Source organism: Dama dama, chromosome 32 (genome assembly GCF_033118175.1).
Source record: "Dama dama isolate Ldn47 chromosome 32, ASM3311817v1, whole genome shotgun sequence".
Classification (NCBI taxonomy): Eukaryota; Metazoa; Chordata; class Mammalia; order Artiodactyla; family Cervidae; genus Dama; species Dama dama.
This window is the reverse complement of record NC_083712.1, coordinates 47265766-47289466: the sequence shown is the minus strand read 5'-3', so window position 1 is coordinate 47289466 and position 23701 is coordinate 47265766. Positions and strand designations below refer to the sequence as shown.

General features: G+C 46.5%; 1 protein-coding gene across 5 annotated transcripts in view; it reads right to left on the bottom strand.

Annotated features, from left to right (window-relative positions):
• THRB (thyroid hormone receptor beta) overlaps positions 1-23701 on the bottom strand; it is a 416080-nt gene that overhangs the window by 78033 nt on the left and 314346 nt on the right. For all 5 annotated transcript variants that reach the window (XM_061134940.1, XM_061134937.1, XM_061134939.1 and 2 more), the window contains exon 4: positions 1861-2115. In XM_061134940.1, coding sequence (XP_060990923.1) covers positions 1861-2115 — 255 coding nt within the window. The remainder of the gene's footprint in view (positions 1-1860; positions 2116-23701) is intronic.

The window sequence follows — 23701 nt, the reverse complement described above, 5'->3', positions numbered from 1 at the left end:
AGAGTGATCACAGCAAGGATGACGCTGACGTTCAGAGACCACGATGAGGGGTGCTGTGCTTAAATAGCGACACGTTATCTAATTCAATTCTGTCAGCAATCATAGCTTTGTTCAAGGATGGCTAGTGGAAAGGGTGAGATTCTAGCCCAAATACGGTAGACTCAAAAATCCGCGACCTTAATCGCTGTATTTACAGGCCTTAGGGTCTTGGAAACCAAATAGAAACTCTTTCCTTTTGCTTTCAAGGTTTACCAATAAACTGGAAGGTGTACAGTTGTCAAAAACTCTACATATGCAAGGCCAAGATTTCTCACAAACGACGGAGATGGACCCATGAGTGAGTGAATGAATATGGGTACCAATCAGGAATAAGTCAAATTCAGTTTGTGGGTCCTTAGATCATGAGGACACTACAGTTCCCTGTAAACCAAGGACTGATGTGTTTTTGATGCCAGCTCCTAAAATTTGAAACTACGATGTGGTTACAGATTTTAAGATTAACTCTCGATTGTATTTCAAACAAACGTGCACACACACACACAGACACACACACACACACAGACACACCTGTTCTATATCCCAACTCCTTTGGAAAAACTTACTTTGCTCTTTTTCAAAACATCCCTTTCAATCTCTCAGTCTCCTAAGTAATAAAGATGAGAGACAGTTCAAACACAGATCCTCCCCAAGAGAATATGGATGGTTTTGACTGCATTCAAATGAGAGCTCATACCACTATTTTATTATTTGTTTAGATAATCCTGTTTTCATTTGAGACAATCTGCACACCCAGCTTCCAAGGTCAACTGGTGCTTCCAAGGAGCTTTTCAAGTTTTCAGAAAAGTTACAGGACCAGCAGTTTTTTGAGAAGGATGACAGAATCACGTGTTTATGTTCAATTTAGAACAGTTTGCAAAGGTCCTATATGGCTCATATATAGGGCTTTTTACAAACTTTCATTAATATATCTTGATATGTGATTGGCAGATTTTCAGACACACTATTTGAAATTTTATCACGCTAACACAATATTGTAAATCAACATACTTTCACATAAAAACTTGATCATGAATCAAAGTCCTCAAAGAACATGGAAAAAGACTTTATTTTTAAAAAATGCTAAATGGAAAAAGGGTGGAGGGTCACATGAACTTGGACATTTAAAGACACAAACTGATTTAAGAAGCAAAGATTTTGGGACGCCCTAAGACCATAAAGCGATCAACACAAAGACATCTGTCAGGGCGAAGGCGACCTGAGGTGAAGACCAGTTAAATCTAATGCAATCAGAAACTTAGGCCAGTTTAACATTTTTTTATGAGGTGACAACCCCCTAACACCATAATCTCGCCTTTCAGGTTGATGACACAGGGCTTAATGAGTCAAAGAAAACAACTTCAAACCTCTCTTTTGAGCGTGAACTGTCTATTTAGGTTAAAGGTAGATTTGGAGATCCTATTAGCTCCTGGCACAACTGGGAAAAGTCATGTACACACACACACACACACACACACACACACACACACACACACACACACACTTCAAAGCAAGTAGTTATGTAATGCTAGCAGCGTCTGTTTCTACTCAGCTTCGAAAACAGAACTGAAGCCAAAACTAACAACCCTCCTGCTCATTAGGGAAAGAAAAATGTCTTCTCCCCCAAGTAGCCCCAACAGGAAGCTGAAATGAACTGCTCTCCTCGGAAACCCACTTCTTTTATGCTTCCCAGAAGGTCTGGGGGTAAATGCACTTTGGAAACGAGCTGCCGGGGAACCCCACAGACACCATACCTGGGCTCGGGGGGTGCCAAGCACTGAGTCACTACTGTGGCCATCCCGGGTCTCACAAACATCTGGTTACCTTTGCATTTCTTCTCCTCCGTCTGGAAGGTCTGGGCGCTGGGCGCGCTCTGATCGCTCACGTCGTCGTGGTCCAGATGGAATATGGAGCTCGTCCAGGTGGCCTGGATGAGGGGCGACTGCTCATGTTTCAGGGGCCCACGCCGCTCTGGGTGGCTCTTCCGATGCAGGCACCCTTCAGACATTCCCACGAGCTTCCACTCCGGCTCGCCGTCTGGACAAGGCTTCGGCTTGTCCCAGGCTGGAAGGCCATTTTCTGGAGGGTTGAAAGACACGACATGATGGGGCTGTTGGCACTGTCAAGACGGGGCCGAGAGGAATTGGTCTGGAAGGCAAGCACTTCCCGGGCCCACGGGGGCTGGCTGCGTGCCCGGACCCTTCCACCAGACGGCGGCGGTAAGACGCATGGGGAGCCGGCCTCGGGCCGGAGCCCCCGGCATAGGACTGCCTGCGGAGGAGTCGACGCATTTCTCCCGATTTTTAGTGCCTAGAAAGGACGTCGGCTCCTCCACGGAAAGGCCGCCCTCTCGCCAGCCCCGCTCCCGATGGCACTGGCTCGGGAGCAAGTGGGCACCAGTTTATGACACTGCTTAGATGACCATGTGAGGTCTCGAGGGTCAGGGCTGGCCGCGGCCACTTTTCAGATCCTCGGGACATACAGCGTCCAGGATGCGGCCTTGTGTGACTTGGGTGTTATCACCGGCTGACCTGAGGGGCACCCTGTTCCCTGAGAGGGACATGCCACGTGGCTACAGGACCGTGACAACTCGGGCTCCTTGGCACCTTCCACCCCCGCCAGGCCAGCATAAGGGGCTGGGTCTTTCCAGGGAAACTGTGCCAGTGGCTTCCATGTCCTCCCGAACAGGCGAGAGGAGATGCAGTCAGCAGACTGTGCTTTAGTTGGGCAAATTAAGAGCTCTGATGACAGAAGGAAAAGCCCGCGTCTCGGGCTGAGATACAGGCAGTTAAGGCTTTCTATGTGATGCTCCTTACTCACTTTCAAGGGGCTTGAAGGTCTGCCCTTTAGAGAATGGGAAACAGCTGGATAATATAATGAAAACGCTCTCACACCAACTTTCCCTGGGGGCAAATTTTACCCCCTTGAATATCTTTACTGAACACGGATATAAGGAAGAGAGTAAAAAGAGTAAGTGAATATATATGATTTGTGGATGCATTCACATTAAAAAGCATAATCCATTTGGTCACCCATACTTCCAGAAATTCTGTCTGTCAAAATAGGAAAAAACACAAATAGAGTTCTACTTTTAAGTGATTAGAGACAGTGATGGAAAGATTAATTGATAAGTGAATTTTCTTTTATGCTGAAATGACCGAAGGACTGTAAATGTCCATATCAGAGAGACGGGTCCGCCCTGATCTATGCGCAGTACTGGGAATTGAAAGCTGCTTTTCAGACATTTAAGATAAATTTTAAACTGTTAAATGCAAGAGTTAAACCTGCTTTCGGTTTTCACCAGCCCCCTGTGTAAAGCTGCTGGATGTCTTCAGAGATGTTGGTTAGGGTGGTTTCTCTAAAGGTGTCATCTGCTCCCAGCCCCCTTTGGAAGCTGTGTTTACCATTCCTGGTCTTGGGATTACCTCGTGGAAGTCCTGTCTCCTATCCACTTCATTTCTAGTACAGGAGAAGACTGCGAACAGAGTCACAGCAAGGCAGTAATAACCAACACTCAATTTCTCTGTCACAGTAAGTGAAAATACAGCAGCTTGAAATACCCTCACTTGGCCAGTAAGAAATGATCCCCTTTAAAAAAAATCATACAGTGCTTGGGATGTAACATTTGATCTTATTCAGAGAAGAGCCCTGAAAATTCACTCTGTGATCAGATCTGTGCTTGGCCCTGGGTGAGGGGTGTGAAATAGACCCGGGTCTTTCTCCTCAGTTTAGGTGACATTATTCAATGCATGGTGAATCCTAGAGGTCAGGACTCCACCGTGCCAGCTACTGGTGCAGTCAGGGGCATTTATTCTCACTTCCCATGAAAAGAAAACAAAAGATTAGGATCTTGGGAGATTGTGTGGCGTTTCAGATGAAACACAGCTATGCAGAATTCTTTCAAGGACCTAGTATCCATGAGGATTTGATGTTTTCATGAGCTGAATATAAAGTCACTGAATGCAAGGATTAACTCTGCAAAAGGAGTTTCATTCTGTTTCTGCTGATGTGAGATGTGTTCTCACCCATGTGTGTTTCCAGGATGTCTACTCAACTGTCACAGACTCTAAATCCTCAGTAAATTACATTGTGCAATATTCCTTTGTAAGTAATGTTAAAGTTATCACAGTGTTTTTGTAGAGCCTCCAACATTTGATTTTTTTGCAGAAATTCTTAAAATGTGGTGTTAATTCCCTTGCCTGCACAGAAATTAAGAAATACAGCCTGACTGGGTAGAGAGTGCTCCCCAGTGAAGGGAGCTAGTCAACATGTGTGGATGAGAGATGCTGGAAGAGACCTCACCCAAGGGGATGTTCTTCTTTATAGCACAGCCCATTAAATGTTGCTCAGCACGTCCCCTGGGCCAGCAAGAGCGGGGGATTTCTTCCAAGCAAGAGATGTTATTTGGAGGTTGAGACAAGGAATAAGATTGCCTTCCATTTTCCTAAGAAAAGAAGCCGAGGTGGTTTGGGAAAAGAGTTCCATTCATTGGAGCCATGTCCAAGCTCGTAATTACGGTCTGCAATTACACTCATGATAGTGATATTCAGTTGCTCAGTTGGCAGGTTTTTTGGCTGGGGCACTTCTGGGATGAGAAGTCCTGGCTGGGTCACAGGAAAGCTCAAGAAGGATTTATTTGAGGAGGGTTCTTGGTTTCCTTTCCAAGATGAACAGAAAGTGTTAGCCACTCAGTCGTGTCCGACTCTTTGAGACGCCATGGACTGTAGCCCACCAGGCTCCTCTGTCCATGGGGTTCTCCAGGCAAGAATACTGGAGAGGTTGCCATTCTCGCCTCGGACATCTTTCTGACCCGGGGATCGAACCCCTGTCTCTCATGTCTCCTGCACTGGCAGGCGGGTTCTTTACCACTGCGCCACCTGGGAAGCCAAAATGTTTTGGCTGTGCCGAGCAGCATGTGGGATTTTAGTTCCCAAGATGAAGAGGGCAAACATAATTCCTATTCCATTCCCAAGGAAGGACGAGACACAATTCCAGGCTCCTTCACTTCAGCTGACTGTGGGTACTGTGAACTGTGTTACTTCCATGTCTGCATAGTAATGAGGATTCCTGCTATTTCTATGCCTAGTTCATATCCTTTGGTTCCGCCTAAACTCAAACCAATGAGACCAGGCTTATTGAGATAGGATGGGGCCTGGGAATTTGGATATTTACCAAGTTCTCCAGAAGGTTCTGATACCCAGCAGAGTTTGAGATCCACAGGGTTAAGAAAATCTAAGGTAAGAAAACAAATTACTGGCAGATTTCAGATAAATGTGCAGCTTCCTTCTCAGAGGCAAATGTTTTACACGCCTTGGACTAAATTTGCATTATAATTAAAATACTCATCAATTGTTTTGGAATCTACTGCTCAAAGCATTAAAAGTCAGATGTTAACTGGCTGTTGTCTTGTAGATTGCAGGAATGGATGTAGATACACATTCACACAAAAACCTGTCCTTCTGAGGATTACCTGGGACACAGATGTGCACAGTAGTGGAAATACATTTTTAAAAGGAAGACTCTGGCAATGACAATATCTTATAGTTCTTGAGGCATGTGCTCCTAAATGGATCTCAGTTAACATCGGGCTTTTAATATTTCATATTCTAGACATCAAGAGAATTAATTTAATTGGGCAGTTATGAGGCAAATTGATAAATAAGTAGAATCAAAGGAAAAAAAAAAACTAGAGGGGGCACGTGAACTGCTGCTAAAATGACTAGACACACATTGGCCTGTGTGTCTCAGGGCATTTAAATTTGAATGATTGCATTTGTGTTAGATGACCATAATTCTAAGGGCTCAAATGACCCAGAACTGACCTTAAAGGGTTCTTTTCCAAAAAGAAACAAACATGAATCCCACAGAACTACTTACCATCCTATCTCTGGAAATTTCATTAAAGATAATAGAAAATAAATGTGTCCATCCAAAAAAAGAATTATATGAAAATATGCAAGTATTTCAGGACACAAAAGCAAGCTGATATCACAGAGAAGTGCTAAGACAAGGGAAACAGAAGTATGCCAGAGTGCTCAGCAAGTGGCTGCTGAGCAGGCTGGGGTTTCATGGCACCAATTATGAGTGTTGAGTTTGCATTAAAAGGCCATCAACACAGGGCACTGAGACCGCCAACCATATTCTGTATTCAGGGGATGTATACATAATACGCTTTGCAAACCCAGCGAGTGTGTAGAATTATCATTGTAGAGCATGAGGCCACCAAGGTCTCTTATTTCTGCTCACATTTTTTATTCCAACCCTAAATTTTAACCCTGTGGAATTCTCAGACTATGTACACATCCACTGACTTTTATTTGTGGGGTCATGTGGAATAGGAGACTCATGTTTGGCTGAGCATTGACTACAGACCGGGTACAGAACTAGCTACTTTGATTTACCTTCATGAACATCCCAGAAGTACACACTGTTCTACTGCCTAATGGACAGGGAAACTAAAATCCAGAGAAGCACTTCATCTGCTACTTCATATCTTTTGTACTGTTAACTGATACAGTCTCATTGGTTGGCTTAGTTTGATGAGCCGCCATTGACCTATTAATAGCCATCATTTGATGACGACTTTGAAAGTTCTTTGTACACTATATTTATTGCCTTGTTCAATTTTCCCAGTCACTTGTTGATGTTCACAATTCGTCTCCCAGCTTTCACTCTCTACCACCTTCAATCCGTGGTCCACACAGCAGCCAGAATGACCTTTGAAAAATGTACATCAGGGTAGATTTCCCTGCTGCTGAGAATCTTCCGGTGACTTCCCATCAATACTGGAATGAAGTGCTCAGGTCTTGCTGCAGCTCGCAGGCTCTGTGGCATTTATCAGCCTGTCCCACTGAGCCTTGCTCCTGTGCCTCCGCCTCCAGCTCTCTGTCCTTTGGACACGTGGATGTCAAACCTGGGACGCTCATTCCCACCACAGAGTCTTTGCAGAGACTCTTTCCTATGGCCAGGGTGCCCTTTCCCAGTCCTTATACAACCACCTCCTGTTGTCTCAAGAAAACTGCCAGGATCCACCTCCCTCTCCCTTTTACAGGAAGGTTAGATTTCCCCCTTTGAAGAACCTATCGGGTTGCATTTCTCCAGGAAGATAAGTGAAATGAGAAACCGAATGGGCTGCACTGGTGTCCATCTTGGTGGAGGGAGACGGGATGAGTTTGGAAGACTGGAGTCCTAAGTGTTCCGAGAGGGACTGAAGGGTCTTACTCTTGGGAAGATCACTTCCTGACTCTAAGTGTCAGTTTTGCCATTTGCAAAAGGGCAACATAATATTGCTCATGGGATTTTTCTAAGACTCAAATGAAATAATGTATGTGGATGTATTTAGTAATTAAGTGCTCCTCAGGTGAACACAACATGTAACCACCTAATGTATATCTTGTACCTGACCATACATATCGCCTTCTATCCAAAGAGAACAATACTATTAACAAAGGAATATGTTACTTTTGAGCATCCAGTGGCTTAGACAGTAAGGAATCTGCCTGCAGTGCAGAAGACTCAGGTTTAATCCTTCGGTTGGGAAGATCCCCTGGAGTAGGACATGGCAACTGACTCCAATACTCTTGCCTGGAGAATCCCATGGACAGAGAAGCCTGGCAGGCTATAGTCCATGTGGTTGCAAAGAGTTGGACACACCTGAGTGACTAACACTTTCATCTTCACTTTTCATGTTACTTGTACTATGTTCAGTGGACACAGGTACCTTACGTTTACCCTCAATACCACGACCACCATCCAGACAGTTACCACCACCACCTAGTCCTCAACAGAACATGTGTGGAGGTGAGGTTGCTTTTGATGACCTCCTACTTCTGACTGCCTTTTCATCATCTCTCTCCCTCCCCCTGAGTCCTGGATATTCTCATGCAGTCTTCTGGGTGCTCAGTCCCCACTGCTGACAGATCACCTACTCACAGAGCTCTTAGTGACCTTGTGCAAGTCATGTCTCTTCTCTGCACTTCAGTTTCCTCATCTGTAAGATGGGAACATTCTAATGCTGTGATGATTAAATAGGTTCATACATAAAAACGTCTTGGACCAGTGCACGGCACACTGTGAACACTCAGTAAGTGTTAGCTCTTCATTCGGGCACTCAGCGATCTCTTTTCCTTGCCCTATCCTCCAGCGCAAATCTTCTCTAAACAAGATTTTCAATAACATCTCCAGAAAAAATGCTTGACAAACGACTTCCCAGGCATGCATAGTTGCTTCAGTCATGTCTGACTCTTTGTGACCCCATGGACTGTAGCCCGCCAGGCTTCCCTGTCCATGGGATTCTCCAGGCAAGAACACTGGAGTGGGTTGCCATGCCCTCCTCCAGGGGATCTTCCTGACCCAGGGATTGAACCCGTGTCTCTTAGGTCTCCTGTATTGGTAGGTGGGTTCTTTACCACTAGTGCCACCTGGGAAGCCCAAAGGACTTCACACCACTATGTTAATGGCTTGGAACCTGGGATGAGTCACCCCTCTCAGCCAAAGTTGTGATTTAAAGAAGCTGTTTGAAGAGTGTAGGTCCACAGCCTGGGAATGAATGTCTAAAGTTGGATTCCTGATGGCTGTGCAAAGCAGATGGGAGGGACATTTTGATGAAACATGCCCGTGAAGGCTGGTCTGTCATCATTGCTTAGCTTGCTTGGTCGGTCAAACAACACAATGGTGAAGACACAGCTTTGACCCCTATTCAACTTTTAAGACCTAGCTCACTGTTTAAGCTTTCTTGAACCAATCCATCCACCCTGAAACTTCCATAGTTCCAAAAAGTATCTCCCTTGCCCTGCATGCTACTGTTTACCTCATGATATCATCTATATCATGATTTATATCATGGTTTTTCCAGTAGTCATGTATAGATGTGAGAGTTGGACTATAAAGAAAGCTGAGTGCAGAATTGATGCTTTTGAACTGTGGTGTTGGAGAAGACTCTTGAGAGTCCCTTGCACTGCAAGGAGATCCAACCAGTCAATCCTAAAGGAAATCAGTCCTGAATATTCATTGGAAGAACTGATGTTGAAGCTGAAACTCCAATACTTTGGCCACCTGATGTGAAGAACTGACTCACTGGAAAAGACTCTGATGCTGCGAAAGATTGAAGACAGGAGGAGAAGGGGACCACAGAGGATGACATGGCTGGATGGCATCACCGAATCAATGGACATGAGTTTGAGTAAACTCCGGGAGTTGGTGATGGACAGGGAGGTCTGGTGTGCTGCAGTCCATGGGGTCACAAAGAGTAAGACACGACTGAGCAACTGAACTGAACTGATAATCATTTATGTACGTGCATAATTTTCTTTTCTGGTTACATTTACGTTGCCTAGCACAATTCAATTGTAACAATTAACATCCCTTGTTCCCCAATAATCTGATAATTGCAAAGAGAAAACTGCTTCCTAAGCACAGACTCTGCCTATTTTCTTATCCAGAAGCCACTGGTTAGTCACGAGGTGGATTCATTTCTATTAAAACCAATTCAATGCAGATTTTCTATCGCCAATAGTATTATCTTCCCCAAACTGCTGGTGAAAATGAAAACTGTTCTGTTTCTTAGAGGCAGGGATAGGTTAGTGGATAAGACTATGGGCTCAGCTAGTCAAGGTTCAAATTCTGGGGCTTCCCTCTGTGGGGGCTCAGTAGTTAAGAATTTGCCTGCCAATGCAGGGGACCCTGGTTCCATCCCTGGTCCGGAATATCCCACACACCATGGAGCAACAAAGCCTTTATGCCACAGCTACTGAACCCGTGCCCTAGAGCCCAGGAACCACAACTGCTGAAGCCTGAGTGCCCTAGAGCCCATGCTCTGCAACAAGAGAAGCCACTGCAATGAGGAGCCCTCAGATTGCAACTAGAGAGTAGCCCCTGCTCACTGCAACTAGAGAAAGCCCATGTAGCAGTGAAGTCCCAGCATAGCCAAAAAAACATAATACATAAAAATAAACATTTTAAAAAAAAGTGTTCAAATTCTAGCTCTTCCACTTATTAGCTGTGTGACGTTGGGAAGACTGGATCTGTCCCTGGAATATCTGTCATACTTGCTCTATCTCTTCTGTAAGGCAAGGACTTAGCACGGCCTCCTCGTGTATCAGTGGTATCCGCAGGTTTTCCTTCTTTGCTGGCCTCTGATCAACTTATCCATCTCTCACATCCCACTGCTCTAAGCCCAGTCTTAACATGACAGGACCTCAGTAAGTATTATTTGGAAATAATTGAATGTAATCTAGACAGGTCAAATTATCCCTGAAGCTGAACAGAACATAGACTCTCATCTATCCAGGAATTTCTACCTACAGAGCAATAGTGTGTTCTGTGTGAGACAAGCTGGCTAGCCTGCTCAGCATCAGTAGCAAGGGTGGTCCTGCCAGGGAGAGATGTGGGGTGCAGGCTGAGGGGAGCCTGTGCTCAGAGAAGACAGAAAGAGCAGCCATGAGACTCTGTTCCTCCCAGTCCCAGGCTGGGTGATCTCCCTTTTTCCTTTGGCATTTGTACCCTACGAACGCCCTGCCCAAGCCACAGGTGTGTAGCCCAGTTTGCTGCCCAGATGATGTGCATAGCAGAGCTCCACGAAGGTGCCATCGTGTGGCTGGGGCATCTCTGGGCCATCCTCTTGGGCCTCTTGGCCTGGCACAGCCCCCCAGCCCCGGGCTAGTAGCAGCTGGGATGGGGGTGTGGGTTTGTCTCCTGGTGCTGGGGGAGGGGGCTGTCTGTCTAGGTGGCTCTACCAGCCTGCACACAGCTGGGGATGGCTATCAGCCTGACTCCTCATCTCAGTGACTAACTGAGATTACTTGCCCTTTTCTCTTCAAAAACACTTTCACAGCCAAGAAGGATCTTTGGAGTTGGTTTTGGGACATGAGTCCACCTTTTCCCCAGATTTCTGGCTTTCTGATTAAAAGCAATGTTTTTCGATTCAACCAACACTTGCCTCTCAAGTATTGATTTTTGAGCTGTGAGCAGCCAGACCTAAGTTCAGTAACACTGTAAAAATATACTGAGCACTTACTATATGCCAGGCCACTAGACTGGGCACCACAAATATAAATTACTATTAACTGAGCACCTACTATGTGCTCAGCACACCTACTGTGTGCCAGGCAGCATCCTAAGTGCTTTCCACACATTATCTCATTTACATCATATAATAATAATCAAGAAATAGGTATTGTTTCTGTCATTGAAACCAATGTGGAAATAAGGGTGGGGGCAGGGGGAAGTCAACCGACTCCTATGTTTCTATTTAGAATGGGCTACAATATGCTGTTGGGCTTCCCTAGTGGCTCAGATGGTAAACAATCTGCCTGCAATGCAGGACACCCGGGTTTGATCCCTGGGTTAGGAAGATCCCCTGGAGGAGGGCATCGCAACCCACTCCAGTATTCTGGCCTGGAGAATCCCATGGACAGAGGAGCCTGGCGGGCTACAGTCTATGGGGTCACCCAGGGTCAGACACAACTGAATGACTAACACTTTCACTTTCACAATGTGCTATAATTATTAGTTCAACATTTACATGTGAATTCCTTAACCTTTGGGACCACGGCTTGCTCAGCTGCATGCCCAGCATGCAGCACGGGGCCTGGTCCACTCCCTGCCCGCCTCCCCCCCCCCCCAGCCCAGTGGGAACTGGGACCAGTGAGCACGTCCTTCTGCCCTTTGCGCTTGTTCTGGTTTCCTTCAATGCAGCTCAGGGTCCTTTCCTGTGGTCCCCACACTCCTTCCCCTGAACTTTTCTTTCTTTACTTCCTTCTCTTTCCAAGCGCAACGTGTCTGTGCTATGTGTATAGTCAAAGCTATGGCTTCTGAGAATTGGACAGTAAAAAAGGCTGAGTACCAAAGAAATGATGCCTTTGAACTGTGGTGCTTGAGAAGACTCTTGAGAGCCCCTTGGACTGCAAGGAGATCCAACCAGTCCATCCTAAAGGAGGTCAGTCCTGAATATTCATTTGAAGAATTGATGCTGAAGCTGAAACTCCAATACTTTGGCCACCTGGTGCAAAGAACTGACTCATTAAAAAAGGTCCTGATGCTGGGAAAGATTGAAGGCAGGAGGAGAAGGGGATGACAGAGGATGAGATGGTTGGATGGCATCACCAACTCGATGGACATGAGTTTGAGCATACTCTGGGAGATGATGTAGGACAAGGAAGCCTGGCATGCTTCAGTCCATGGGGTCACAGGGTTGGACACGACTGAGCGACTGAACAACAACATGTATCTGTGGTCATTTCAAGATCTGCAGCAGAGGTCTCCAAAGAAACTGGGCACTGGGAGGGCCCTAGCATCTGCCTCTCACAGTGTGAGAAACAAATAGTAACATTTTATTTGAAAATTTAGAGATAAAACCTTTTATTAGCATTGAATTGATATACATACATACAGAATGAATGAATGAAATATTGAGATGGGGGAAATTGTGCTGAAACCTTCCCATCAGGGCTTACTCGTCTGTTGCTGCACTCCTGAAAACTTTATAAACAAGATCACCAGAGGACCCTGCTCAGCCATCATCTAGTTTGAAATGTGTCCTCAGAAATGTTGTCTTGTGGGCAAAGTCTTGCAAAATCAGCCTCCTTGTTCAGATAGACTGCCTTCCATCGCTGTGTGGTTTTGGCCTTCTTTTCCTGAGCACCTGCCTATTAATTTTCCCTCTGGTTGAGCCCAGCCTCTCTGCCCACACGTGCAGGTGAATTTAGGTTTGCCATCTCAGAGGTTTTTCTCTTGTTTCTCTGGCAGCGGTTCTCAGTCCATTAAGGGAGCGAGATCTGGAAACTGCTAAGAGAGAAACAAACCTTTTCCTTATCTGGCTGGTCTCACTTCTCCAGTTTTCCTACCTATTCCATTAGGAAGTCACTATCTCCACGGAAAACAATCAGCGTAGCTGTGGAAATCGCAAATAATTATTCTGAAACGGAACTCCAATGCTCACCTCTTGGTAAGTTAAAGCCATTAACGTTTTTTTCACAAGTGTGTATTTAGATCCTTAAAGCGAAATGCACATTCATGTCTTTTAAAGTTTAGCCTGAAACAAAGTTAAAGACCAAACAACAAACTAACGCATGTTCAAAGAGCCTGGTGGAAACTCCACTTGGAGAGTTGCTGCATGGAAACGAGGCAGTGATCAGGGGCATGAGCTACGTCTAAGAATGACCCACACAGGGACAAGCTGACTGCTGGAACACTGACCACAGGCCCCAAAGGCTGGAAAAGGGCTTTCCAGAGAACACAATGGAATCTTCCCCTGGGAAGGGTCACTGGCTTTCCATAATTCATACTGGATTTAATCAGAGAATCCTCAGGTCGGATGACTCCAACATTGAGGTAATTATTTTAAAGGCCACAGAGAGTCCATTTAGGATATTAAAGAGGCTACAGCTATGGCAGAAACATTCCCATTAAAGAGCCACAAATGCACAGAAAAGGGAACAGATGTTTGTTGTCAGGATTGAGTTTCTCCTGTGTGAAAGTTCAGATCATAACATTTATTCTTGTTGCCAGTCTGAACCCGCAATTTTGAAAAAAACATTAGGTCATCTGTAACTCTGGCCTCATTTTTTGTTCCCAAACTTGAAATACATCTTTCAAAAGGAGGAAATGTGTGTGCATTTTTTCTAACTTTGGAAACTAGGACGGGGGCATAACTTGTGGGTAAAGAACAAATTCTGAGATTTACCAAGTAAAAAGGCAAAATATGACTTGGGTAAATCCGAACAACTTTATACATCACACTTCAAAGGAGTCATTACATGGCAGCAAAACAAATATATTCTGTCAACGAATTACACTCAGAGATGAACACACTGGACAAGAATATGCCCTGGTATGGATGAAACACAGTAACATACAGGCCGACAGAGGTCCCTTCCTCTGGGTTTTCACAGAATCTCACAACCATGGGTTTTCATAGAATCTCACAACCATTTTCTAGATATTGTTTTGGGCACATAAGTAAGGAAGATCAAGATCAGTGTGGATAGTCCCTTCATTTACGGAGGAGACGTTTCAGTCTGGAGAAGGTGGGTTTCCCCTTTTGTTCAGGAATAGGGGGCTGGGAAGTCACCCACATCTTCCTTACCCTCGGTTATGACGGCAGGCAAGCTTCCTCAGGGCAGGGGAGAAGGCGGGCACTTGGGGGTGTTCCCAGGCCCCCGGGACACCACTAACCACATCAAAACCACACTGCCTTGTGTGGTCTGTAGTGTTTCCTCTGGAGAATCTCACTTAGCATCAGCTGCTCACAGCTCTGGTCCAACAGCAGACATGGAGAGAGAATTAAATTGTTTTCGACCTGCCTGTCTTCTGGGTGATAATCTGGTTTAGCCTGCTCTACAGTGTTTCGACAGTTCGGGAAAATCAAGAGGTGGTGTGATTTCTACTGTCTTTTTCACGCCTTTTGGCGTTTCCCTTAAAGTTTTCAATTACTCAAAACAGAGCTGGTGAGGGGCTCCCCCGGTGGCCCAGTGGCTAAGACTCTACACTCCCTATGCAGGGGGCCCGGGTTAAAGCCCTGGTAGGGGGACTAGATCCACAGACTACAACTAAGAGTGTGCCTACCACGAGTAAGGATACGGTGTGCTGCAGCTAAGACCCGGGGAGCCAAACGAAAACAAAAGCAGAGCTGGTAAAGCTGGGGCTGAGGAGGGCACCTGAACATCAGTCCCTGGAGGTCTGCTGGTCTCCAACCTGCGTGCCCCTAGCCAGGGCCAGGCTGTCCCCGGCCTCCTCCATCCACAGATGGCTTGTGAACATCTAAGACCTTGTTACTCTCACGTGGTCTGAGGATTCACAGTATCAGCCTCACCCAGAGCTTGTTAGAAACACGGGATGCTGGCCTCAGAACTGAAGAAGCAGAATCTGCATTTTAACCAGATCCTCATGTGATTCACATGCACACTGTGGTTTAAGACACTCTGTTCTAGGGCACGGTCTCCATGGAGAGTAGATAGGATTGGTTAAACGTGTAGTCACCCAGTTTAAACTTTGGTAGGATTTAATATTTACTACAGAGAGGGATGATTTTCCTATCTGGGAATCAGAGGGGAAAGTAGTAGTTGATGAATTGCAGGTCAAGGAATATATATATACACATACACATATGCAACTGCTGTGTATGTGCTCAGTCGTGTCCAACTCTGAAACCCCATGGACTGTAGCCCGCTAGGCTCCTCCCTCCATGGAATTTTCCAGGCAAGAATACTGGAGTGGGTTGCCATTTCCTTCTCCAGGGGATCTTCCTGACCGAGGAATTGAATCTGTGTCTCCTGCATTTGTTGCATTGGCAGGTGGATTCTCTACCACTCAGCTACCAGGGAAGCCAGTGTGTGTGTGTGTGTGTGTGTGTGTGTGTGTGTGTGTGTATGACTGAGTGCTGAAGAATTGATGCTTTTGAATTGTGGTGTTGGAGAAGACTCTTGAGAGTTCCTTGAACTGCAAGGAGATCAAACCAGTCAGTCCTAAAGGAACTCATCCCTGAATATTCTTTGGAAGGAATAATGCTGAAGCTGAAGCTCCAATACTTTGGCCACCTGATGTGAAGAAATGACTCACTGGAAAAGACCCTGATGCTGGGAAAGATTGAAGGCGGGAGGAGAAGGGTGCTGCAGAGAATAAGATGGTAAGATAGCATAACCAACTCAATGGACATGGGTTTGAGCAAACTCTGGGAGACAGTGGAGGACAGAGGAGCCTGGTGTGCTGCAGTCCGTGGGGTGGCAAAGAGTTGGACACGACTGAGCGACTGAGCAACAAGAAAAGGTCAGGGAAAGTGAAGGGACAAGCCTTTAATGTCTCTATTTCCTAAATGGTTAGTTGGTCAATTTGGTTCATGAGGTGGAAAAATCCAAACACAAAGATTTCTGATTATAATTTCCTCTTTTGTAGGACTTCCTCTCTACAGACAGCCAACAAGATAATAAGAGCAATAGGTAACACTGAGTATAGGCTTACTAGATATCAAGCACCCATTCTGCGATTAAATGTAAAATTTAATCTTCACAATAATTCTGTGAGGCAGAAATACTACCCTCAGTTTTCAGATGAGGGAACTGGAGCACAGAGAGGTTTAGCAACAAGCCCAAGGTCACGGTGAATAAGTGATAGAGTCGGGAACCAAACCCAAAGAGGTCTAGCTGACCCCGCCACACCTCTACCTGTTACAGAAAACCACCACCAAATGACTTAGGTGACCATCTCAGGCTGGAGAACTGAATTCTGTGGACTGAAATACAGAATTATAGGTTTAAAATAAAGAAACTACAGCTCAGAGAGGTCACGACCCTGCTCAAAGTCACCCAGAGGAGGGAAGCGCTGGGGTGGGTCTTCTGACTTTTCATCCCATGATCTTTTAATTGAAAACATTCATATTTTGGTATACAACAAGGATGTATTGCTCAATCTCAAGCACTGTTTCAAATTCTGACATTTCCACACGGTACCTCAAAATTAGGAGTAGTTTCTCTAATTAAAACTCTTGTCTTCCAGTAAACGTAGCAAACATAAGACAGCTGTGTGGGGACTGCTTCTAATTCTCATGCCGGCTGCCAATGAGTTTGTCAAAGGGCAAATGTTTGTGTTTGTACCTAGTGGCCAAAAAACTTGGAAGACAAAAACAACCAGTCAAGGCAAGGAAGTACTGACATTTGCCCTAGCTGCCCTTCTCAAAGGTGAAAAGGCCACCTAATGGTTTAGAACTGGCAACAGGATAATTGATTTGGAGTTTAGGGTATTGAGAGGTAACCCTTATAAAAGGTCCCTTGCGTGCCAGGCATGGTGCATGTAGTGTTGCATTTGCTCATTAGAACAATGCTGTGAACGAGATGCTGTCAATAGCTTCATTTCGTAGACGAGGAAACTTTGGCCCTGAGAACTAAAGATACTGTCGAAAGTCACAGACAGTAAATGGGGAGCTCTTCTCATCTCCCCGACGACCGAGGCTACTTTCTGCAGGTGACGCAATGGTACCCCAGAGAAGAAAAACATTTGCCCCGTCACACAAACTAGTTAAAGGGCTGCGCTGTGCCTGGAATCTTCCTCTGATGGGCCAAGTTTGGCCTGATGACAAACGGAAAATCCTGGGGAATGACAGTGGACCATCTCTTAGCATAAACATGCTTTGAGAGAGGTTCATCTATTGGCTCTGGAAACCTGGCTTCAGGAAGCCGAGTCTCTCCTTCCTGGGATGGATATAGGTACACTATAGACGCTATGTATGAGACAGGTAACTAGTGGGAACCACCGTCTGGCCCTGGGGACTCTACTCAATGCTCTGTGGGGGCCCAAATGGGAAGGGAATCCAGAAAACAAAGAGGGGGATACACATACTACAGCTGATTCCCGTTGCTCTACAGAATAAACTAACCCGACATTGTGAAGCAACTATGCTCCAACAAAAATCTTTTAAAAATGGAATTCAAGAGCATGTTTCTTTAGAAATGCAGAAAGGACACGATGTCCAAATGGACAGACTTGTCTGATTCTGACCACGGCATAATAAATACTTGCGATAAGGAACATTTCTGGCTCTCTGACAGTCTCGCCTGGGATATCTTCTGACCGAACAGTAAGCAAAAGAAGAAGAACCACGGTGCTGCTGGGAATCACCCCGAGGGTCGGGCACACGTCCACAGCCGACAGCTTCTGCGCCGGAAGCCGAGTCACCAAGATGGCAGAGCCAGCGTGCTCTCCGACCGGAGAGGGCGTGCCGCCTCGTGTATTCTCGGGGATTTCTGTCAGTTAAGATGGCAAGGGAAGTGGAAGGTATCAAAAAATGACCAAACTCGCTCCCCCAAGCCAGAGCGGCAGCTCACTTCCGGGGGCTGCGTTGCCTACAACCGCCTCAACTCTAGGGGTCCATCTGCCCGGAAAGATGGGAAAAGGTGGGAAAGGAGAAACCGCCCAAGTGAGGAGGACGCTCGGGGAGAGACATCCGGTTCTGCAGGTTACCTCCACGCCAGCGGCGCTCAGTGGGTCCCCACACCGACTCACAGAGAGACCGGACTGAAGCTGCCATGCGCACCTACGGGGCTGCCCTTAGGCTGGCAGTCATCACTGGGATTTTGTCTCCCTGGAGACAGCAGGTGATGTTTGGAGACAGGCCAGGGATGCTGCTGAACTTGCCCAGGTTAGCCCCCCCCAGCAAAGGATCATCCATACCCTCAAGTCACTGGTGTCGAGATCGAGAAACCTGCCTGCAAATCTGTCGGCTGAGTGAGGTTCTCACGGCCTCTGGTTCAAAATGCGCCTCCTCTGGCCCGAGCAGGGCCCTGGAGTTCCTCCTCCACCCTTCCTACCGTCTGCTCGCGAGTCAGTGTGAGTGACTCCCGCGGGAAAGGTCCGACCGGATTAATCCGCACTAAGGTATGAAAGACGGATGGAGCCAGCACCAGCAGGGACAGCTGTATTTTGAGTGACTCGTTGGATTTAGTATAAATTCAGCTCCAATCTGGGAAATGTTAGCCAGGAGGCCTTAATAACACAGGCACTTATTTTTAGTAGATGGGTGAGATCACGAAATTTACAAAGCATTGCTCACCTTTTAAAGTCATAAACAAATCTGTGATGTGGTCCCACTGGGATATAGCCATGAATACCCATTTTTGAAAACTTTATTTTGGCTGTGCCACACAGCTTGCGGGATCTTAGTTCTCCAACCAGGGTTCCAATGCAAGACCCTGGCAGTGAAAGCATGAGTGGAGTCCTAACCACTGGACCGCCAGGGAATTCCGCAAGTACTTTTTATCACAAGCAACTATTTGTTCTTGGTATTGATCACAATTGCTTTTCATCAAGAGAAAAAACCCTATTAAAAACCTTCCTGTGCCCCAAACAAAACTTATTTGCTTTATCCTCATTTCTAATGTTGACTTGTGGGTTTGATATGATTAGGGCCCATTTGTTGGTTATTTGAGGGACCCTTGTTACCATAAGTCACTCGCTGTCTCTTCTCTGGGCGCTGTGGGTCTATATTTGGATGGCAGGCTTTTATTTAAAGCCAGCAAAGCAGACACAGCCTGAGTGAAATAATTAGCAGTGGGGAGGAGTCTCAGAGTCATTTCTCCTCATTTTGAGGCTCAGAAATGGAAAGTTTTGCCCTTCTGTCTGCAAAGCGTGTGAAGGTGCCAGACAGAAGTGCTTCTCCCTGGGCAAACCTCCGTTAGGGTGACTTACCTGGTCATTCCACTCTACTCTCTGGAGTCGTTGTCCCTCTGACCATCATCAAGGGGACATATATGGTAGGTTGGTGGGTAGCACTATTCCATGCCAAATTTCAGAGGCAAATTAACTCAACTGGTTCTCAGCTTATGGGTACTGAATAGTAAAATTCAAGGAACAGCGGTGGATAAAGGGTCCTTTTGGGCTCACACCAGTTCGAACACCTCATATATAGAAAGGGAAATGGGAGTCTGAGGAGGTGGCCTAGGTTGGTCAAGGTCAGAGTTTTTTGTTTTGTTTTTTGCCTCACCAGGGCATGTGGCATCTTAGTTCCCCAACCAAGGATTGAACTTGGGCTCCTGAACTGGAAGCATGGAGTCCTAACCACTGGGCCACCAGGGAAGTCCCACAATCAAGGTCATTTGGACAGTCCCAAGCATAACCAAGCCTGACCTTCCACGAGTGTGCTGCCTTCTGACACCAAGTTCTGTCTGGAGCCTCCCATGTCACACAGGGAGCACCAAGACCGTCTAGGGCAAAGCTGGGTGGAGGCAGGTAGCTCTCATCCTGATGAAGTTCCTTCCAAGAGAAGGAACTGGGTAAGAAATCCTCGTCTGGAGAAGAGGGAACAATAGAGTTGGGTGTGTTAAGGAGGCATGCATACATGCATGCTAAGAAGCTTCAGTCATGTCCAACTCTTTAAAACCCCGTGGACTGTAGCCCGCTAGGCTCCTCTGTCCATGGGATTCTCCAGGCCAGAACACTGGAGTGGGTTGCCATGCCCTCCCCCAGGGGACCTTCCTGACCCAGGGATTGAATCGGAGTCTCTTACGTCTCCTGGATTGGCAGGCGGACTCTCTACCAGTAGTGCTACCTGGGAAGCCTGTTATGGGGGAAGTCAGTGGCAAAAGCGTTCTAGAAACTTTAGTAATAGATTTTCAGTGATGTCTTCCTTCACAGACATCCTAAAGGGATATTTAAAATGAATGGGTAGCTAAGACTCTGTGCTCCCAACGTAGCAGGCCCAGGTTCCAACCCTGGTTGGGGAACTAAGACTATCCCACATGACACTGCGAAGAGCTGGCAGGCTGCCACAAAGGCTGAAGGTCCCAGGTGCCACAACTATCACCTGGTGCCGCCAAATTAAGAAATAAAAATAAATATTAAAAAAGTAAAGCAAACGGGCAGCTCTCAAGGACCAGGCCTGGAAGGTAGGGCTGGAAGACCCAATTCTGAGTCACACCTGTGACTCTTTACTTCCTGGACTATGAAATGCATTGTTGGGGAGAGCAGGATGGCACTTGGTTATGGGGCTCAGCAAATGTGCTTGAGCAAGTGACCGGGTCACTGCATCTGCCCCCTTCAGCTTTCCTGGCAGGGGCGGTGCATTCGGCCTGGAGGTGCGAGGGGCATGGTGGTGGGTGGTGTTGCTGATGGCATTTATTTTAATAACACCTGTTTGTTTACTTGGCTGTACTGGGTCTTAGCTGCAGCACATGGGATCTTTGATCTTCATTGTACATCCAGGTTCTTTAATCGTGGCATTAGAACTCTTAGCTGTGGCATGTGGGATCTAATTCCCTGGCCAGGGATGGGACTCGGGCCTCCCACGTTGGGAGCTCGGAGTCTTAGCCACTGGACCACCAGGGACGTCCCAATGATGGATTTATCGTTTAGCTCTTGTGCTCCCAGTGTTCCAGTCTTGGTGCTAAGCATGCTGTTTCTTTCAACCTTTACCTTCGTATTGAGATAAATAGCATTCATGCCCATTTCACAGATGAGGAAACTGAGTACTAAGAAAGGGAAGGCCACGTGCCCCATGTCACAGCTGAAGAGCCACACTGGATCCCCAGGGCCACAACCAGAGGTGCGCTCAAGGCCCCCACTGCCTTGTATGGGGTCAGCAGTGCCCATGTGGTTTGGGGCGTTAGGAATGGCTGGTGCAGAGCTAACTGGAGTTGATGGTATAGACGTTTCTGGTCTGGAGACAGTGTCTCCATTGTTTATCTGCCCCCTTCCTCCCTTTGAGCCTCTTCTTCATGTAAAAGAAAAACGTAAAAGCAAACAAAGAGAAATAAAACAGAGATTCATGAAAAGAATGAAGCAAGGGAGTAAAAAATCAGGCAGGCTTTCCAGAAAACAAAAGAGAGCTCTTCTGTCCTGTGTAGAAATCATTGAAAGCAATAAAACAAGAGCCAGAGAGAGGGGATCAAGGAGGACCAGAGGCGAGTGTTCCCCCGGGGTGGGGGGTGTCTCAGGAAACAGCTGCAGCCTCCCCTCTCTTGGGCGCGGTTGGGGGGCTCTGATGCTCTTCTGGATCTGTTAGCAAGTGGGAGGGACCCACTCACCGCCTCTCAGGTGCTCCTTCTCTGGTTTGTAAAGGATGCTTTGTGAAGCAAAGACCACTGGCCTCGAGGAGGGCTTGCTGCTTTCCTGTTTTTTGTTTACTCTGGTTGGAATTGAACAAGGACTTGTTGGTCCCTCAGATCATTCTGTTTTAAGCCCTTGTACCTTCAGCATGCCTCCTAGAACCGTCACCTCATCAATTCAGTTCCAAACAACAGGAAAACATCCTCCACGGGACCTTTTCATCTCTCAGATGCATCGCCAGTCACTGATTTATTCAATCTGGAATTTCTAGGGACAAACCTGTTTTCCTGGCTTAGATGTGTAGGGACAGAAAGAAATAAAAAGTCATATCAAATCTGTAGAGCATGCAGTAGAGCGTGGTGAGGGGAGGCCAGACGAGGTGTGTGCTGAGTGCCCGCCAGGGACAATGGCTGTGTGCGTATCGCCCCATGCCTTCCTTTGGTTTTTATTTTTTAGATCTCTGCTGTTTCGCTATGGACCACAGAGCCTGTCACAGAGCACCACCTCCGTAAATGCTGGCTGATTTATCTAGGTTTTCTTTCTGCCCCTATTTGACAGTAACGAAAGCAAGACTTCAAGAGCTTAAGCATCTTGCTCAAATTCACAGGGTTAATAAGTGGCAATGGTCTTCCCTGCTGGCTCAGCTGGTAAAGAATCCATCTGCAATGCGGGTGACCTGGGTTCGATCCCTGGGTTGGGAAGATCCCCTGGAGAAGGGAACAGCTACCCACTCCAGTATTCTGGCCTGGAGAATTCCATGGACTGCAAAGAATCGGACACAACTGAATGACTTTCACTTTCAGTAAGTGGCAAACTGGGGATTTGGGCCCAAGGACATATGACTCCAGTGTTCTTTTCACTATACTATGCCACCTCCAGAAGTAACTAGAACAGGTGGGCCAAACAGATCATCCTAGCCCTGTCTGGAGAGGCTGATGCTACTAGGGGAGGTGCAGAGGACTCTTAACACAATCCTGAAGAAAACGATGACTTCAATACAAAGGCCAAGTCCTTGCTGACCTCCCTGACTTCCGGAATATTCCCATGCACGTGTACAACCCTTTGTGACACAGGTGCTTATCCGAATCCGCGCCTCCCTGCTTCCTGGGCAAACAGCTGGACTGAACTTCCATGTGGCTGCAGTCTAGGCAATGGAATGAATGAAAACTCTGGCCACCCAGCTGGGCATTTAAAACAACTCCATGTATCTTTTCACTTTCTTTTCTCCCTTCTCCAGTTGAAAAGAGAAAATTCTGACATCCTAGAGGTCAGCATGGATGGAGGAAAGGCGTCTTGGTCCCCCAGAGGACCACACCAACATTACCTACCAACCAGGAACATGTGGCATTAGATTAAACATGCGTGCACGCTAAGTCGCTTCAGTCACTTCTGACTCTTTGTGACCCCATGGACTGTAGCTCAGCAGGCTCCTCTGTCCATGGGATTCTCCAATCAAGAATACTAGAGTGAGCTGCCAGGCCCTCCTCCAGGGTATCTTCTTGACCCAGGGATCGCTGGCATTGGCAGGCATATCCTTGACCACTAGCACCACCTGGGAAGCCCCCGGATTTACCACGAGTCAGATATGAAATTCTCTTGTATGAAGTCACTGAGATTTGATGGTCCGCCTGGCTACAGCTGAGAGCACTGTTTTACTCATTGGCCTTTTAGGATTGCAAATAGCTTTCTGGCCTATGATATCGTTCAGTTCTTGACAAATGCAACAAGTCAATAGAAGCTTAAAGAGAGATGTGAAGAATCGCGTGTGGGAACCATCAAGGCATCTGAGCGGTACCCTGCTGCCTGGGCAGGAGCCCATCCGGCTAGGTCCACGGGCTGAGTTTCTCCACCTGTAGTTTCGGGGTGTTATGTCAGATGGTCTCTAGCTTCCTTCTAAATCTAAACCTCTGTACGTCTTTTTCGATGTTGACAAGTGTGTACTGGCATAGGTGTTCAGACAGTTATCTCTTGATACTGTGAACCCCTCAAAGGTACGGATCATTTCTTAGTTACATTTATATGCCTAGAATCTAATCTCTTAGATGCCCTAAGGTTAAATTTAATTAGAATTTTTTTGTTGGAAAAAAAACTCAAAGAATTTATGAATGTTCTGATTTATGCCAGTGATTTCTTGATC